The following is a 19743-nucleotide window of genomic DNA, read 5'->3' on the forward strand; positions in this document are numbered from 1 at the left end:
CCGACACGTGGGCGGGGGCGGGCCCGGGGCGCAGGCGCTGTCGGCTCCCGCCGCTCCCTCCGCCGTCCCGCTCCGGGGTCGCGCCGCATCCGGGGCGGGGCTTCGGCCGCGCGGGGAGGGCGAGGGGCGAAGAGGCGACACCCGGAGCAGGTGAAGCCGGGAGGGATGGGACGAGCGAGACCTGCTGCGGTGCTGCAGCGCTGCAGCCCCGCGGTGCCGCCGCTCCGTGGTCGAGTGGCGGCCCGGCCGCGCGGGGTGACGCGGGAGACGAGGGGAGGGGGAGCCCACCCTGGTGGAGTCAGGGCCTCGCTCGTAACTTGGGGCGGTGCAGCGGCGGGTGTTGAGGCTACAGGGGGTGCTCCGCCTCGGGGCCTCCTGCGGCGCGGCCTGGGGAGCCGCTCCCGGCGGGCCCGCCCTGCCCCGGATGCTGCCGGCCGGGCCGTGCGGCTGCTCCCCCGCAGAGCCGCGGGAACCGGGCGGCTCTCGGGTGCTGGGGAGGGCCCAGCTCTGAGAATCCAGTAAAAGCGCCTTGAAAGGGTGTAAGAGCTGTGCTGTGAAGCGGCCGCTGTCACCGCGTGGATTAAGATTGTTGCTAAGATGTGTACGGCTGGTGGGTGACGGAGCAAACTTACATTATACACTGGAACGAAACAGCCAGAGAAGAAACAGACGGATTTCATGTTAGATTTCCACATGTCTAGTGGAAACTGTTTCAGTCAGTCATGGCAAAAAGAAAAGTTCAGCAGGTCACAGCGAATTTTCTCTCATCTTTTGAAGTGTCTTGTTCTAACTACCATTGGCCAGGATACACAAGTCTGTGTGGAATATTTGGTGTGTCCATGCACAGGTTTCACGAAATTATTAGGCTGAATATTAAAGAGAGAGTTCTGTATGGGAGAGCAGTTGTAGGTGGGAAAAAAAACATAGTAAGCACCTTTATTGGAAATGTGATGAAAGATAAGCATTTTTTGCTCCATGCAAAGTTTTTTTCTGCTTTGTTTCAAATAGACCAACTATTTAGAAGACTTCAAGAAAAATAAGTTGTTCAGTGTAAGTATGTTACCACCTATGTATGAACTAGGAAGAAGCACAACTGCTGCAGCAGGGCATCTACTCAGCTGCTTACTTCTGTGGATGTAAAAACATTTCTACTTTGGTGGCATTAGTTTACTAGTAATAATACAATGTGGTTTTCCATCTCTTTGAGACCCTTGTCTATGAATATGGATAGTCCCTTGAACTGCAGAAATCATTAACTTTATTTGGCTCAAAAATTTTTATATTGCTATGATATTAGGTTGTTATCTTACTAGATGTTAAAAATAATGTTAAATAAATAATGTTAAATAATTTAGTCTTTTTTTCTCTTAAATATTTTATGTCTACTATCTCTGTAAATAGTTTATTTATACTTACATGAGGCTTGTAACAGATCCTGAAGCTTTCAGTCAAGAGGTTATAGTTAGCAATCATTTATAAATCTCCCTCTCTAAGTTTGTATTTAGCTCATCATGAATTACTTAATCATGGTTGTTTTCAAAACATGGTTGCTTCATCCTTTCAGATTTTTGTGCTATGAACTATACAAACATGGGGTTTTTTTCTGAATTGTAACCAAAGTTTTTATTTGTAAGATTACTTTTTAATTGGTACTTGATATTTTTGATAATACAACTTCCTCACTTAAGATAGTAAAATTAAGAGCAAAATTTATGATGACTATTAATAATTATTAAGTTTTGGGGACTTTCTGGCACTTTCAGGATTACCATTGACTTGTTGGGCACTTTTAGTCAGGAAAGCATGACTTGTTTGTTATGATATACTTTGTTATATCCAAATAATGGCTTCCCTTCATATTTTCAATGACGTTTAAATTGTGTTTCTTTTTAGTCTCTTAGTATTTAAGGTTCCTACTATGCTACTGGGAAGCCTGACTTGCGTATAAGTCAGACTTCTTAGTTTTGAAATAAGTGGCTTCTTTCTCTATATGCTTTCAAGTTCTTTTTAGAAAGCTTTTTTCCTTGAATTTTGCAGACTACAATGAATGCACCGAATAAAACGGTAGAACTACAGCTGCAAATGAAACAAAATGCTGAAGAGCTGCAGGATTTTGTGAGAGAATTGGAGAGCTGGGAAAAAGATATTAAAGAAGTGGATTCAGAACTAAGGAAACAGAGTGGGGTCCCAGAAGAGGTAAAAATCACAAGACCAGCGTCAGTTTAGCTATTCATAATATGATAGTGTTTATAATAATTACATGTTACTTTAGCAAAATTACATTTGTTGACTTAAAGTATCTGAATAGAAGGTGTGAACTAACCCAGCTGACTTATTCTTTATCTGAAGTAGACCAAAGATTCCTCTGTAAACTGTTCCACCAACAGAACTGTGGGGTAGTAGCCTCTGGAGGTGATGAGGCCAGTAAATTTTTAGTCAGTTTGGGGTAGATTTAGGAGAATATTTCTGTTCGCAGCATCAGTATCACTTATTTACTGCTGAATTTTAATATACTGAAATTATTCTTCAGTTATACTCTGCATGTATGCTATGTATTGAAAGATTTATACTTGTTCTTAGTGGTTTTGTGGAGTTCATGAGAACAGCTTGCTGGATGGATTTCTAAAATAAAACTAGTCAGTGGATACGCACTGGATGTATCTAGATATAGGTACTATAGATTCTTCAATGCGAGTGACTTTCACACATCTGTTTTATATTAAATTACTTCATTTAGAATTTACCACCAATTCGAAACAAGGCTTTTAAGAAAAAGAAGAAAAGCAAAAGTAACGTCCCTTCAAAGATAACGTCTGAAGAAAACAAGAAAAACAAGATTAAGTCCTATGATTATGAAGCATGGGGAAAACTTGATGTGGTGAGTCAGAATATTTGCTTTGTTACCTGAATCTTGTCCTCAGCTGATTCTGTGTTAAATAAAATATTATTAGAGTACTGAGAGTTCAGTCTACAAGATGGTCTCTTACTGTGCTGGATACTGTATAAACATAAAATAGCTTTCTCCCAAAAAGGTTATGTGTTTAGTATTTGGAATATTGATAAATACTTGGTTTTCTATTGACTGTGCTTTTATTCAGCAGATTGAATTTGAGTTTAAGGAAAAAAAATCTGTGTTAACAATAGGTCTATGAAAAAGTCATAATTCTACTAGAATTTAAGACTAAACACAGCTGCTAGTATTAAAGGATAGTTCTCTCACTTTTGAAATGTGAAATACTACTTAGTAGAGAGGAGTAAAGATTTTTGAAAACACATATATAATTTTCTGAAAGCCTTACTTTTATTATTTTACACTGTTGAATTATGATGAAGGTAATAGGTGGTTTGGGTTTTTTTCTGATTTCAGGATAAAATACTCGAAGAACTCGATAAAGAAGATAGTACTCATGATTCTGTATCTCCAGAATCAGACTCTGAAGAAGATGGAATTCGTATAGATGCAGAAAAGGCTCTTGCAGAGAAGGAAAAGGTTATAGCATTATAGATATGTGTTATTGGCAAAGTAGCAATTTAGATGTAGGAGCATTTGTAGTTTGTTTTAAAGATCGTCCACTGAGACCACACATCTGGTAGAAGAATTTCCTATCTGGAAGTTTTTATGTCTCTTTTCCTGCCTATTCCTAAATAGAAAATTCTCACTGCAATTCTGTTTCTTCTCATCACAAATAGCAGCAAGTCTGTCAGATTCTGCTTAATGGATGCTTATGATGATAAATGGGTTGGTGATTTTTTGCTTTGAGAAGTTGAATTGCTGTATAGAATTGCCATATAGATCAAACAGTTTTTTACCTGAACAAAACATCTGAATGCCCCAAACTAAGTCCCCAAGGATTTAGAGACAGTCCATTTGTGAGGCCAGTACTCAATTATTTGTATGAACTTGTATGTCTCCTCTGCCTTGGTAATGTCAAGTTTGTACCAGTTCCATTTTACCTAATAAGGTGGGATACAGAGAGAGATCTATCTCATGATTCATTGGCATGAGGAATAGGCTAAGTTGTGCAGCAACTTGTGTGGTTTTGAGAAAGTTCTTTGTTTTTAAGCAATTACCTAGCCCATCTGTCAGTGCATGCTTTACTTCATAAGAGTTTTAGTTTTGGTTTGGGTTTTTTGTAAGTTTTTTGGGGGTTTTTTGGGGTTTTTTTGGGTTCTACTGTGGAAATTCCTAAATGTGTAATCTGCAGTCTATGCTGAGCAATTGAGGTGTCATTGCCATTATCATCTTGACTGCAGTGAAGTACTTGAGGGTACAAGAGATAAAAGTTGTGTCCCAAAGGAGGGAGAAATTACAATAATTACCTTGGAAAGCAGAGGTGCCTAATCTAGTTACTAAAAACTTTTAAAAAATTAATTCAGTCTTTAAGCAGCTGTGTATGTGCTTGTCACAGGTTTCTGGAAATGACCTACAGATACTCAAAATCAATATTTTATAAAACCATGTTGTAGGATATATCATGAGAACTATTTAATATGTGGGATACTTAGAATATATTAGTTTAAAAACAGATTTCACAGTAAAATAGTACTTCTTGAGAAATGTTGAACAAAAACGATTAAGCATTCTAAAATACAAAATTTGATTTTTCTATTTTTCTTTCACCAAAAATTAGCAACGTTTCTCCCAATGTAAAGTAACTTACTGAAAAGGCTTTTTTCTGTTTGCAGGGTAATAACTACTTTAAACAAGGAAACTTTGATGAAGCTATAAAATGCTATACTAGAGGGATGCATTCTGATCCATACAATCCAGTATTGCCCACAAACAGAGCATCGGCTTTTTATAGAATGAAAAAGTAAGACTTGCATTGTTAAATCTGTAATGTTTTCTTACTTGAAATGCTACCTTCAGATTTTTGGTCTGGTTTTAAGTCTTGATTATATATCATGCTGTGATATAGTCTCTGTAAAACTACTGTTGCAGACTACTTTCCAATTTCGAAGTAAGATAGGAATCACTAGGATAAGGAATCTGGTAGTCTCCCTCATCTATTTTTCCTCTGCTTTCATGCTAGAAGTTCACTGTCTTCTATGTTAGAATGTAATGCTTGAAGAAAAAAGAGGAAGTTCACCATCTAAATTGCCTTTCAGATTCAGTGAGCTCTGTTTCTAAGGCTTTGACCTGTTTTGAAGTAGAAAGGTTACAGAGGAGTTGGTTATTTTTTCTGTGGCAGTAGAGGTTGTTGACCTCTGTTTTCCTTGTTTTGATGTATTCTAAATCAAGAGATGTTTAAATACTTGTTCTGTGTCCCTTCTGAAGTATGTAAGGTTTCCATGTTATCAAGAACCTGGGAAGGTTCAAATAAGACAAACTGCTGAAGTTTTGGGGTTTGTTACCTAGATGTGTCCAAACTGCTCATTCATTTTTTTTTCTAGGTTTTCTGTTGCAGAATCTGACTGCAATTTAGCACTTGCTTTAGATAAAAATTACATTAAGGCTTATGTGAGAAGAGGGGCTGCTCGTTTTGCTTTGAAAAATCTTCAAGGTGCTAAAGAAGGTAGGTCTTTTTAAAATTCTTTCCTCAGAATACATATAAACTGTTCATCTGTCTGCTTGATTTGGACTTGTGTGATCTGCTTATTTGAGGTATGAATTTAATTTTCCTTTCCTATAAACAAAGAAATGAAATACTATGTTGCATAAGTTCAAGTGGCAAGTCCAAATGATTGCTGCAGATGTTAGTAGTTCTAGAATAATTCAGCTTTAAATGTCTTAGAATGATATATTCCTCGCAATATCTCAAGCTTCTTGAGTAACTACAAAAAAAGGATTATCTCAAAAGAATGCTCTTACTGGTCTGTCCTTCCTACCTGAAACATATTTTTCTGGTCTTCTGATAGATTATGAAAAAGTTTTAGAGCTGGATGCAAACAACTTTGAAGCTAAAAATGAACTGAAGAAAATTGATCAGGTAATAAGATTAATAGATTCTAGCATAAATTAATACACCCTGTTCAGTTTATATCTTTACCAGTCTGTATTTATAACAAGAACTGATTCAACAAATTCTCGTGCTTTTTATGGCATTTGAAGTTCACTGAGATCAACATCTGTAATTGAGTTACTTCTGGATAAACTCATCACCATCATGGCTAGGCTTCACGAACGAAAATTAAGGAAAACTCTATCCACATTTGATACAGGCACACTGGTGGCTAATGAGGCCAATACGAGACAGACATAACTAATTGCAAAAAGCACAGCAGAAAGACTCCTTAGATGGTGTATTCTGCAAGACACGGTTCTTTCTGCGTTGTCTTTTCTCCTCGAGAGTGATCCTGCGGGCGTTCTCAAAGGAGACAGCTGGATAAATTATCCAGGAGACTTCTGGATAAACTAGCACATATACAAACATCAGTGTAATAGTGAATCAGCAGACTACGACTATGTGTACACCACCTGGGTTTTTTTGTTTGGTTTTGGTTTTCCTGGTCGGTTGGGGTTTTTTTAATTTTCCCTCATTTTCTACTTCCTGTGTTAATGCTTCTTTCAGTCAAACTCGGTACAAGGTAGCACAACACATGAGAGAACCTCTGTGTTCTCTTGGCAATTAAAACTGAACAGCTAGCCTGTTTATAGTCCCACTGATTGCTGTGGTCAACCAAACCAGGAAGCTGTTTTAAGCCTAGCACAGCATAATACTCTACTGCAATTCTGATCCCTTTCATGACAGGGAGAGAATGTTGATTATGATGACTTATGATATATAAGCTCACCTCTCAATGCTGTATGAATATCCTTATACCTCTTTAACTGTTTTTTGGAAAGTGCTTGAAAGATTTGTTTTCGGAATGAAGACACAAAGTCTCCAGGAACTGAAGAAATAAATGATTTGTGGATTGCAGTATATACAAACAGGTTTCTTGAGTCATTTTGCACTGTGCTTCAGAAATTACATACTTTTTATTTACCAAGTATTATTCTGACTTGCAGTCGCTCATAGAAATACATTTTTCAAGAAACAATTTTAAATGGTCTCTTCGATTTGTATTCAATTTACAACACAGGGATTTCTTATAAAGTTTGGCAGATTTTTGCATCTTAAAAATTTAGAATTTATAATTTATGTTCTGAAAATGTGTAAGCGGGGAAATACTGAGAGAAAAAATACATCTTTGCAGGCTCTGTCATCAAAGGAAAGTTCAGAACAGAAAGAGTTTGAAGATGTCAGAACAGGATTAACAGATGGAGAGAAGCAGCGCATTGAAGAGCAGCAGCTCAAGCAGAAGGCTATGGCAGAAAAAGATCTGGTAAATCACAGGTTCAGGTGGAACAGGAGAGACCTAGTAAAGAAAAGTGTTGTGTTGTGATAATAGCTATGCAAATGTATAAATTAAACCTGATCCTATCTTGAACTTCATAAATGCAATGTCCTTGATGTAACCTTAATTGTTTCTCATTTTGGGCTCTGTAGGAAGGTGAGTGGATTCTGTTTGGATTCTTCTCAAGGAATAATTATACAAGGTAGCTTTTACGGCCCAAATTGCGTATGCTAAATTTCAAATATGTGGTAAGACAAGTAGAACCTGAACTGCACTTTACAAAGATCCCATTTCTCCATTATTATATGCATCTTGACTCTGACCCCTGTTTGTCCAAGCAGAGTTGTGGACTATTTCTTGTGGTTTTAAACCTTTGATTACATGGTGAAAAGTACTTATAAGACAGACTTTGGGGGTGCAGGCAGCAATGACAATAAAAACATATTTCTGGATACATATTCTAACTCAAAGTTGGCTTATTGATTTCTCCCTCTCACCACTCTTTCAATTAAGAAATAACATTACCAACTGAACCAAAATTTTATATCTGTTCACTTACCTAGCTATGTAACTTCTGACTTGTTATCAATATTCAGATTTGTTTTACTGGTTGTGAGAAGTAATTAGTAGGAAAAGAATGAAACCCTATATTAAGTAGGTAAAAGGAACAATAGTTTGAATAGATCATAGAACAGAAATTTCAGTCTAATACGATACTTCATTGGTAGCAAAGTTGACTCACTGCAGGCCTGTTCCTGGCAACATGGATCTTGTCAAATCTGAACTGTGGCCTTTCATTTTTTGCCGTGAGTAGAGTAGTAGCAGAGAAGATATGTGGCCTCATATTAGTTCTGAGAAGCAAAAGATTTAGTCCCCCAAAAACAAACAAAAAAGTAATATAATTTTCTTGTATGGAGCATTAATTACAAAACAACAACATTTGGACCCAAGTAATATTTGGGGATAAGATTCATGGATGTAGCAGGACAAAGATGGATTTGTGCAGTGCAGAAGTCATCTTGAAAGGGGAATTGTAAAGGTTCAGGTCATGTTTCAATTTGGGAGGTACAGGATGGCTTATCCTGCACATCAAGCATCAAGATAAATAAGAAGTTGTAGGCTTACAAGTCTGCACTTAAAAATTTGCCACATGCAGAGTTTTAATCCTTGAAGTATTAGAAAGAAGTAAGATACCTTTTGTGTTCTGCCTAGACGTGAGGAAATATGCTGTAAATGTCTGCCTTGATATGGGTGTTCTTTGTGATTTGTGATGTTGTGACCCTGTCTGTTGAGAGGACTCATTGCACTGGATCTTTCTTAATGCTCTTTTTTTCTGACCTAAATGTTCCAGGGTAATGGTTATTTCAAAGAAGGAAAGTACGAGGCTGCAATAGAATGTTACACCCGTGGTATCGCAGCAGATGGCGCCAATGCGCTGCTGCCGGCGAACAGAGCCATGGCCTACCTAAAGATTGAGAAGTAAGTGGCACTGCAAATGCGGTGGTGTTTGTTTCATGGGAACTAGGCGGAATAATGATCCAGTGGATTTTCATTCAGGTTGAGTTATTGTCACTCCTTCTAAGTCTTGTTAGAATTCAGTATAGAATAAATCATGTTGAAAGCAGTAAAGGAGAGGGAACAAATCTGTGTGTGATCTTGCAATGCATTATGTAGGAAAAAGTTCTGAGAGAGTAAAATAGCACCAGTATGAAATTATAGTTTCTAAAGTTGGATTTTTGTTCTTTTATGTACATAAAATTCAGATAGTCACCTTTCTGAAAGGAACTGCCCAAACCTTTGTCTTTTTTGACTATAAAGCATGCTCAGCTACTAATGTTGCACTGTAAAAAGAAGTGGATTATAGCTTTTGACTTCAAAGGGAATGAATAGAAGATTTTTCTGGAAAATGTGATCTTTTAAACTATTTTGTTAAGTTCACTAATGGAGACATGTATATGTAGTTTGTTTATTTTTAATTAAGCTTTAGCCAGATAACCTAGAAACAGTAGGAAATGCATGCTTTTTAGCGAACTAGATAAGTTCCATATGACCATTTTTGAAGTCTGAACTTTTTTTTGACTCCCTGATGGTGTGGTAGTTTAAAACTTTCAAGATGGTAGCATGAGAAGCAGAGAGCTCAGTGTTATGTTCTGTGATGAGGCTGGGTATCTGTAGAGACAGTACATTGATCTCAAATTAGGATATTGTAAAATAGGTTACATGGGTAGTATTTCTGACACAGCACTTACCATTTAAAGTACATCATAATGCAAATAATATTCTCTGAGATTCAGAGGAAGTGATACTTTAATTGAATTGCCAAGCAAGCAAATCGATTCTGTATGATAAATCTGTGTATCGTGAGTCTTTACATTGGAAAGAGAATCAAACATAAAATGTAGCAGAAGCTCATTGGTATTCATACAAACTGCTAGTATCGATAAGAACTGCAAATAAAAATTAATTTCAATAAATTTAGTGATAGTTTGAAGGAGAAGAGGAATGAATGAAAATACTTTAATGAGCACATAGTGGAATCATGATCTAATATAACTAAATACAAATGGGCTGGAAAAATTTGATCTTAAAATGAAACAAATGACATTAATGCAAGGATATACTGAACTTTCCATTTTGAAATAGTTAAGGACAAGTCACAGAAATTCAGATGTAGAAAAATTTATTCTCATGTTTGCTTGCTTCTCCTTTCTTGTGCTTTTTTATTGTAATGGTATTTCTGGTTTTCAGAAGTACAAAGCCATGGTACCGACTTTGATTTTAAGGCTATTGAGTGTTTAAGGTGGCCTCTGCTCTGACAAACTTTAAACATTTATTTTCACAAAGGAAGTGAATTTTTCTATTATGAGATACAAAAAGATTTGACTCAAATTTCAAGGTGTTGAAAAATCGTATTTTACGAGTTTTTGGGGTTTTTTTACATTTTAGCTTAGTGACATGTATATCTATGTAGGCAATTAGGATCTGCCTTTATATTTTAATTGGTTTGGGTAGCTCTGTCTTTTCAGTTGAAACTTCCTGTTGAAACTGATTATTAATTTTGTACTACTCTTTTGCTGAGATATGAAGAGGCAGAAGATGACTGTACACAAGCTCTGCTCTTAGATGCCTCCTATTCTAAAGCTTTTGCCAGAAGAGGAGCTGCCAGAGTTGCACTTGGAAAGCTAAAAGAAGCTATGCAAGGTATGACTTTGAATTAGCCTAAATGTGACAGGTAAGAGATCAGTATAAGGACATGCTGATTTTTTTACTCTGACTAATTGGGATTATCAGTGCAAAAAGGAAAAATTGAGGGATTTAGTTGGGTTTCACTGAACATGTATAAAAACTCTTGTGTTGGTATCCATGTGTTGGGAAGACAGTTTTGTTTGAAATTACAACTGTTGTTGTTTATGATAAGTAGTAAGAAATAGTTTGAAAAATTTGTTTAAAAAGTGGGTCATGGTATAAGCATTAGGATGACCTGTGAGTGGACACTGAGGTAAGTTGAGAACTGAATGAACAGCAAATCCCAGAGGGTTGTAATCAGTGTCATAGGCTCTAACTGGAAGCCTGTCACTAGTGGTATCCCCCACAGTTCAATACTGGGCCCAGGATTGTTTAACTTATTCATCAGTGACTTGGATGAAGGGGCAGATGCCTCCTCAGCAAGTTCCCTGGTGACATAAAGCTGGAAGGAGTGGCCGACATCCCAGAGTGCTGTGCAGCCCTTCAGAAGGACCTCAGCAGGTTGGAGAGATGGGCAGAGAAACTCAACGAAGTCAAATGCAGGGTCCTGCACCTGGGGAAGAATAACTCCATGCACCAGGACAGGCTGGGGGATACCTACTGGAAAGCAGCTCTGCAGAGAAAGACCTGGGGGTTCTGGTGGACAACAAGCTGTCCATGAACCAGCAGTGTGCCCTTGTGGCCAGAAAGGCCAGTGGTATCCCAGGGTGCATTAGGAAAAGCATTGCCAGCAGGTCGAGGGAGGTGATCCTGCCCTTCTTCTCAGCCCTAGTGATTCCAGATCTGAGAGGGGACCTCATCAATGAGTGTATCTGAAGGGTGGGTGCCAAGAGGATGGATCCAGGCTCTTCTCAGTGGTGCTGAACATTAGGACAAGAGGTGATGGGAACTGAGGCACAGGAAGTTCTACCTTAATATGAGGAAGAACTTCTTTACTGTATGGGTGACTGGAACAGATTCCCCAGAGAGGTTGTGGAGTCTCCCTCACTGGAGATACTAAAGAACCATCTGGACACAATCCTGTGCCATGTTCTTTAGGATGACCCTACTTGAGCAGGGAGGTTGAACCAGAGGACCCACCGTGGTGCCTTCCAACCTTCCCCATTCTGTGATTCCATGACTTACCTGCCTTTAATTTAAGAGCTATGAAAGGAAAATAGAAGTTTAAAAATATTCCATGAGTACACTGTAATTTGTAAAATCCACAATTTATATGTTGTTTTTCACTCAGATTTTGAAGCTGTTCTGAAGCTGGAACCTGGAAATAAACAAGCAATAAACGAACTCACTAAAATAAGGAATGTATGTATACTTACACAAGTTTGGTGGTTTTTTGTTTCTTTGGGAGTTTTATGTAAGGCTATAGTATAGTATTAGAATTTTTTATTCTTTGTTACGTTATTTTTAACATCTTGTAATTATTCATGAAACTTCTGATCTTTTGGATAACTTGCTAATTTTTTTCAGGAATTAACTGAGAAAGAACAGCAAACTCGCCAAGAATATCCTGCGGTATTGATAAAAGAAACGGAAATAAAAAATATAGTGAAACTGATTGACGACCCATTACAGATTAAATCAACAGTAAGTTGTTTCGTGAGTTGCTTTCTATAATGATGGGTAAAGTAGAGCTTAAAGTTAAAAATCTACTTCTTGTAGATTAACTCTTGGCCTGTGGAAAGCCAAAAATTACTCTTGATATTTTTCAAGAACATACACGTACATGGAAATGCTGAAGTTCACAGCAGCAGTGGTGTAAGCATTCAGCCTACAGTACCACCCTCAGAAAATATGGTGTACGCGTACTTTTATAACGTGAAATAGGGAGGCAACCCCACAGCCCTGTCCCGTGTCTCTAGCGAACATTGCAATTGAGAGGAAAGGGGAGGCAGTTGAGTCTCTGTGTTTGATCACATACTTGACAAAACTCTGGCTAAACTTTCCTTCTTTTCTTCTGCTGTTTACAGTTTCTACAGCAGCGCCATAGTGATAATAAGACATTTTGCCTATGCTGCTGTCATGTAGAGCTATTGCCAGAGCTTTGAGCCTGCATTTTCATTTCATAAACTGTAGAACAGCTGGGTATTGGTTTTCAATAAACAATATTTCTTGACTATGAATTATCAGTGGTTATACTCAGATTACTGAGATATATATGAAAAAATATGATAATACAGAGAGTTATAGCAGCATTCTTTATTAGGCTTCCTCTTTTAGTACGTTTAATCTTTATACATTGAGAAATGAGTTACATAAGTGCAAAGCTTGCTCAGACTTTTATTTGTATGTACTTACACTATGTAGTGTTCTGCTTTTGATAATTTGAAAACATTTGTTTACCTTCATGGAATATATAATTCAGATGGATACTTTTAGTAGAAAGTGGTTATTTTGATCCTTTGGGAGGAGGGATTATTATGTGCTCTCTATAATTAGATACAATATTTCTATAAATCAAAATTAATTTCAGGTCTGAAGTACCTGAAGTGCTACAGACAATTATATATATAAAGTGTTCAGGAGATACAAGGTTGCTTGTATTTCTCTTGTTATTCTGTTAAGGTAGAAGTATAGATGAAAATCTGTGCTTTTAATACTGCCCAACGATTGCAGAGAGAACTGTAATTTTATTTCATATCCACTAGTCAGCCACAGTGATGAGATGGTATTGGCTGTCAATACACCAAGATGACAAGGGGCTTTTTTGATGTAATTTAAAGCAGTCTGCAAACTGCAGTGAAGACTTACCAATGGGATCGTGTTAGAGTTGGACAGAGAAATCTGCCATTTCTTGGAAGTCTCAATTGTTGAGTATGTTTAATCATGTGCATTTGCATCAACATTTCTAGAGCAATATGTGCTGTATTCATGTTCAGAAAATGAAATTCCAAAGCAAAAAGTGATGGTGTTTTTGGTTTTTTTTTTGTAAGACCTGCAAAGGTGGTGCTAGGTGATGGCCAAAAATAATCATGTAGAGATTAAAGAAGCTGAAACTTTTTAGTTACTGTGTTCTCTAGTGGTGCAGTTAATTACCTTTTGATATATGAAACTTGATCAGTCAGCAGGGTTGAGTTACAGAGATCTATTATATCAGGATTTTAAGTTGTGGGTCAAGGCTTATATTGCTGGATATTTACTTGTCTTCCTAGATTACATACAGAGCTAGGCTACATCATTGGCCAACATATGATAGATCTTGCTTTTTCAACCTTAGCCGGAAAAAGTATAGGTTTTTAATTATTATTATTTTAATTATTACGGTGAAAACACAATGCAGATTCTGAGATCCTCTAGAGTAAGGATATACTGGTTTATGAGGGTAAAGCAATAAAATTGTTATATCAGGCTTCATGTAGAATTTAATGAAGTTTCCTTTTTTACCATTTAGCTTTATTGAAAGTGTCTTCTGTGTGCACTGCTACAGATGTAACTTGGTTATGATAAGATTATTTTAAATTATACACAACTGTGTTGGGGGCCTGTATAAACACTTGTGTTTGAGTCTGCATATGACATGAGGTATGTGTTCTGTTCAGAAACCATTGCGAAGAATAGAAATTGAAGAAGTTGATGATGATACACCAGGTGGTGATTTGCCCGGCACTACTTCTTTAGTCAATAACTGGAGGAATTCACTGAGTGTTGAAACAACAGAGACTCTAGATCAGGATGATCTGTTAGCTACAACAGATATTCCAAAAGCAAAGCAGTTGAAAATAGAAGAAATCAGTGATGCGTCACCATTAAAGTAAGTATAGTAATTCTGATCCTCTTTTAAAAAGGTAAGTGTAGTTGAAATGTAATCTTCATTTCCGGATGTCTACATGTGATGAGGTATCAAAGATATTTTGGAGAATCTGAATTAAAAAGAAAATGTTGAAAGAAACTGCAGTTACGGCACATCTGCCTCTTTGATTGTGCAGTGGTGGAGCCAAGTATGATCTATTTAGTGTCAGATGGAAAACTCATTCTTACATTGAAAATAAAAATAAATTCATAGTGTTTTCCTGCATGCCATACTCTCTCTTGCTTGTGCACTCCATTTTCCCTAGCTGTGGTTTTTATTTGTAGTGGTTTAGAATAGATTTTGGGCAAAGTTCAAGTATTCTTTGCACACCAGTTGTGTGAGAGAAGAGGAGCAGATGAGTGTCACCACCCTTTCCTCTGCTAAGCATGCAGCTAATAACTTAAGGTTTACTCAGAGTTTCTAAGTTACACTGTGTTAGTTAGGCAAACTGAAGTCTGGCTTGCTGAAACTACACTGAAGTATAGAACACTCCTTGCTGAGTGTGGAACTCTACTTGTTGTCCACTGCATTGACAGGGTCTCATTCTGTTAATAGTAAATACTTTTTATGGAACCCTGATTGAAGAATTCATGTGAGAAACACTTCCCTTGCACCCACCTTTTCCAACTCAGTTAGATGGATTTTAGAAGAAAAAAGTATATTCTTAGCCATTTTATAATGTCTAAAAAATAAATGGACTTAAATGACAACTTATAAGACAAAAAATAGATCCACTGCTATTAGTGTTGAAACCAGTTTGTTCATTTGACATGGTTATTGTTTTGCATTTTTTTTTTAGATGTGTATGGGAGAAACCTACCATAAAATGCAGTTATTTCCAGAAACAAAATAGAGAGAGTAAGTTTAAGTACTTGCAGATGTGATGGTGTTTTTTTTAGAAAAGGTGAATTGAATATAAAGCTTCTATAAACTGAAGGGATTTTTAAATATCTGCTTAAGCTAAAACACGTTATTTAAAAAAAAATGGTTAGGTCTCAGTGTAGGATTTCCTTAATTGTTTTCTTGATTATGTGTTTCAAAATACCTTTGCAGGCTTCCTGTTAGTGTGAAAGGAATTTCATCAACGTTGCATCCATCTTCCCCTGCAAGCAAACAGAGAGAAAAAGATATCAGAAGATCATTTACGTCTGCTTCTCCAGTTCCTACTGTTCCTGCAAACTCTTTCCAGCTCGAGTCTGACTTCAGGAAGTTAAAAGACTGCCCAGAAAACATGTATTTGTACCTGAAGGTATGAAATGTAGAGTATCAACAGTGCTTGGACAGTTCTCCAACTGATGTTGAAGAAACAGTACACTTAGGTGTAAGAGATAACTGTGTTTAGAATGTCTTAACAGTGTACCATAGCCCCTTGTTTTTAATGGCCTTCACAAAGTTTGATCCACATTTGAGTAGTTCTTCTCTTGTGCCTGACTTTTCACTCACTTTGAGTACAGTCTCTGCATAATCTTTTTTTTTTTTTTTTCAAACATAGACCCTTGTTCTTTAAAGACTTAAATACATTGGTAACCATGTAAAATTCTAGTTTTTCAAGTGAATGCTTCTAGGGTAATTAGACATAGCAACAATTTTAAACTGAACAAATGCTTGAAACACAGTCAAAACCAACCCAAAAATTGTTACTTAATGTCAAATAGTGTGATTTGGGTTTTATTTGCTTCAACATTGTCCAAGACATTCTTAAAATGGAAATCTAATTGTCATGACTCAGGTGTATTCGTTTTGTCCAAAAATAACACTTTTTTAATTTTTCCAAAGCAAATAGAGCCCTCGCTTTATGCAAAGCTGTTTCAGAAATCCTTAGATCCAGATTTGTTTAACCAGATACTGAAAATTCTACATGATTTCTACATTGAGTAAGTTTAACTCCTTTGTTTTACATTGCTTATTACTGTTCTGAGGGGTTTGGGGTGTTTGTTTTTTTTGACAGCAGGGAGGTTGGTTTTTTATTGTGTGTTTGTTTGGGTTTTTTTTTCTCTCTAGTCCCAACCTTGGGCATACAAAATTACTTCCAGCACACAACATTACATGAACACGATACAGTAATTGGAATGACTCAATTGTTCCTTCGTAAGAAACGAAACTTATCTTGAAAAATCAGATAGAAAAGAAGTGAAGAAATAAATACTTTTCACTGTGGGTTGTTGAATCTAATTCTTCTAAAGAGCACCAGAAACTGGCATTAGACTATATGAAATAACTTTTATTCATATTACTCTGTATATTCTGTTATCACATATAATTGCACAGTCTTCTATTTTAACTTTCTAAAGTTGAGAAATTCTGAGAGGTTTGGTTTTATGCTATGCTTATTGTGATGCATTGAGCCTTCTAATTATGTGCTAGCATTTTACAGTAGCCTGTGGTAAATGTGTGTTGGAGACTGAAGTTCTGATAGGACAGGACCTGACAAAATATTTTTGAAATTTCTATCCACACTACCATTTGAGTGCTAAAGTTCATTTTACCTGTCAGAGGCAGTGTACCACTTCTCTGAATTACTCTGCCTGCAAGCACACACTAGAAATGTTTTAGGGCATTGTTTTATGTAGAAGAGCAAACGTAAATCAATGTTTGCCTTTCCCTTGGTTTCCCTAGAGGTAAAATATCTGTCATATGGATGAAAAATGCCGTCTTCAGACATACTGTCCTGCATTTGGTGGTATGACATATAAAGGCTAGGAAGTTGAAATTGTTTGCTGTGAGGTGAAAGTTCTGTCTCCCTCCTGAAGAAGTGTGAAGTTATGGAAGAGAAATAGTTCATTAGTATTTGTGACAATGTCTGTTTACTGTTGACCAGAAGAATGTAAAATGAACACAATCTAGGGATTTTCTGAATGGATAAAAATTTAGGCAACTGTAATTGGCTCAGCTGTTCACTGAGCTTCTTGTGGCCACAGGTGCTGCTTCCTTTCACACTACCCAATATGTATAAAAATGATGATGTTATGGCCAGGTGTAAGCATTAAATCATGTGATAGGTAATCTGTACAGGACCAGCAGTCAGTTTGCATCAGTCTAGGTTTTTATATTTCTTCACTCTTGCTCTGTGGGATAATGATACTTACATAAAGGTTTCTGGATGCTGACTTTTTGCATTGTGAATGGAAGAATGAACAGGAAAGACAAGAAAGATAGGGAATAAGAGAGGCAGAGAAGGGAATTCTGTTTTCTGGTCCTCTCATTTCTTCCTGAATTGTTTAATATTGCTTGCAGTTACTGGATCTTTCTAATCAACAGTAGTTATTTTTATATTTCTAATAATCTTCTTCAGGAAAGAGGAGCCATCACTCATCCTTGAAATCCTCCAGAGGCTCTCTGAATTAAAAAGATTTGATATGGCAGTAATGTTTATGTCAGGCTCAGAGAAAAAAAGTAAGTAATTTGGTAGTGCTTTTTTAAACTTATTTTCTGATACTTTAGAGTCTAACAAAAAATATGTAAAGTTTAGTGCTATTCTTGTTTATTCCATATAATAATCGCTGTAGTTGTCTAGCTTTTTGATTGGTTTAGAAGTTAATATGAGTGTTGTGTAGTTTTTCTTAATCCTTTGATTTCTTATTTATTGTTTAGATTTGAAAACTACAGCTAAATCCTCTTATTTTAATCAGTAATGCTGCTGCATTTTATTCTGATAAAATAAGCTTCACTAGCATGTCAGTTTCTAGCTGGTACTGTAAAATATTTATGAATTTGTATGAAATCTTGTATCTGAGATAACAGGTATCCAGATTACACAGTTTCCACAATTTACAACTACTTCTTGACAAATCCTGACTTTTCTGTTGGCAAAAGAATGCAAATGTCTCTAAACCACTCAGCGTGGTTTTCGGTCCTGTTCTTGAGGCATCAGTTATTTTAGTTTGCAATTCAAGTTGACATTGGCTTGAGTTTATGGTTTATGAAAGTGGGGTTTATGTCAAACTTTTTATTTATTTAGCACAGCAGACAGACTATGTAATAGTGAGATACTTATAAGCAAAACATTTCTCTGGGATCAAATAATGTTAAATTTACAATCTACATCTGAGTTTCACTAATAACCCTTATACTTTCAAAATTTTGATATGTGAATTTTGTTAAAATAAAATAACTTATTTAAGTGCAAGTAAATTCCTCTTAAAAATTGCATTCACGCCTTTAACCTTATCTAAGCTTTATCTGCCATCTGGCATTAACTTTTATCTTCTGCATTTAATGGCATAGTGTCAAGGTAGTAAACAAAGTAAAAGCTCTCTGTTGTCCGGATTATACACTGTTTAAGGATATGTTGTTAGGCAGCTCCTGGGCGTCAAAACAAAGTGAGAGTTTCCCTTTGCTGCTTTTGTTCATCCTCAGCAGTTCTGAAAATGTATTCATACTTCAGCTATATAATCCATAAACCCCTTTCTCTCACCGGGGAAAGAATTGGACTAATTTACCTTAAGAGCATGAATCACAAAAATAACTGTTCATGTTGGGATTTTCTTTTACAGTTACACGGGTGTTATTCAATCATGTGAACCACATGGGATTAAAAGATGCTTCTGTTGAAGAATTGGAGAAGAAATATGGCATTTTCTCTTAGTAAGATGACTGACATGTAAATTTTCATTTCTGCATGTTTTTCATGTGGAAATCAGCTAGGAAATGTATAAAGACTGGAATTTTGTTGCTTTTTATAAATAATGAAACTCTTAAACTTGGTTTAGCCAAATGGCAGTTGCCTGAAGAGATAATTATTTAGTTCTGCAGGTACAGTTGCTTTCCAGGACCTGAAACAATACAAATCTACATTTTCTTCAGTAGAATCTGTTTGCCTGAGAAACGGTTGAGCAGGTTGGCATTCAGGATTTGGACTGTAGATAGAGATCTTTATTAAAAAGAAAAAAAAATTATAAACATGTCTTTGGTAAGAATCAAATGTTGTATATTAGAAATGTGCATGGTTTTTTATTTTAGAAAATAAACTAAATAAATGTTGAATTGAAGTTACTGCATTTTTAAGGAATTTTTTAATTAAGGTACCAAATTACTCTTCTCTAAAGATCACATCAGAACCTGTACTGTGCAAAGCGAACCGGAGTTATGATGGCAAAAAAATTCCAAAATTTTTACTTGAGTTTACCTAAAAGTGGAGTTTTGGCATTGGCAGCTGAGAACCTTGGAATTTATTCCTGTGAACCTGAACTGTAATTGCAGAATAGAAGGAAGACAAATACTGTACAATTAAACTAAAAGTTTAATGAAAAACACTTCTTTCGAGAATGTTTTTAACATAATCTGGTAAAACTTACCTTTTGGGTCAGTTATTCCTAACCAGGTAAACCCCTTAAGATGACTCAGGAGGCTAAGCAAAATACCTTTCTAGTATGAAGAAGGCAAAAACATGAAATTAACTGAAATTCTTAGATAAGATCGAACATTAGACT

At 36.5% G+C, this 19743-nt stretch overlaps 1 protein-coding gene across 3 annotated transcripts; it reads left to right on the top strand.

Moving 5' to 3' along the window:
* Positions 1-23: 23 nt before the first annotated feature.
* RPAP3 (RNA polymerase II associated protein 3) lies at positions 24-19302 on the top strand. 3 transcript variants are annotated; one of them, XM_051795796.1, is made up of 18 exons: positions 24-150; positions 1009-1050; positions 2038-2196; positions 2738-2878; positions 3368-3490; positions 4687-4814; positions 5395-5516; positions 5860-5930; positions 7141-7269; positions 8633-8760; positions 10361-10482; positions 11759-11829; positions 11995-12111; positions 14064-14275; positions 15368-15563; positions 16091-16188; positions 17607-17707; positions 18808-19302. In XM_051795796.1, the coding sequence occupies exons 3-18, from the start codon at positions 2044-2046 to the stop codon at positions 18897-18899; spliced, it is 2004 nt and encodes a 667-aa protein (XP_051651756.1). In that variant the 5' UTR covers positions 24-150; positions 1009-1050; positions 2038-2043; the 3' UTR covers positions 18900-19302. The 3 variants fall into 3 exon arrangements, with proteins under 3 accessions (XP_051651756.1, XP_051651758.1, XP_051651757.1); XM_051795798.1 differs by lacking the exon at positions 3368-3490; XM_051795797.1 differs by lacking the exon at positions 1009-1050 and having other exon boundaries at positions 53-150.
* Positions 19303-19743: the final 441 nt, after the last annotated feature.

This window comes from Manacus candei, unplaced genomic scaffold (assembly GCF_025592945.1).
Source record: "Manacus candei isolate 608988 ecotype Guabito, Panama unplaced genomic scaffold, ASM2559294v1 h1tg000043l, whole genome shotgun sequence".
In the NCBI taxonomy this organism is placed as follows: Eukaryota; Metazoa; Chordata; class Aves; order Passeriformes; family Pipridae; genus Manacus; species Manacus candei.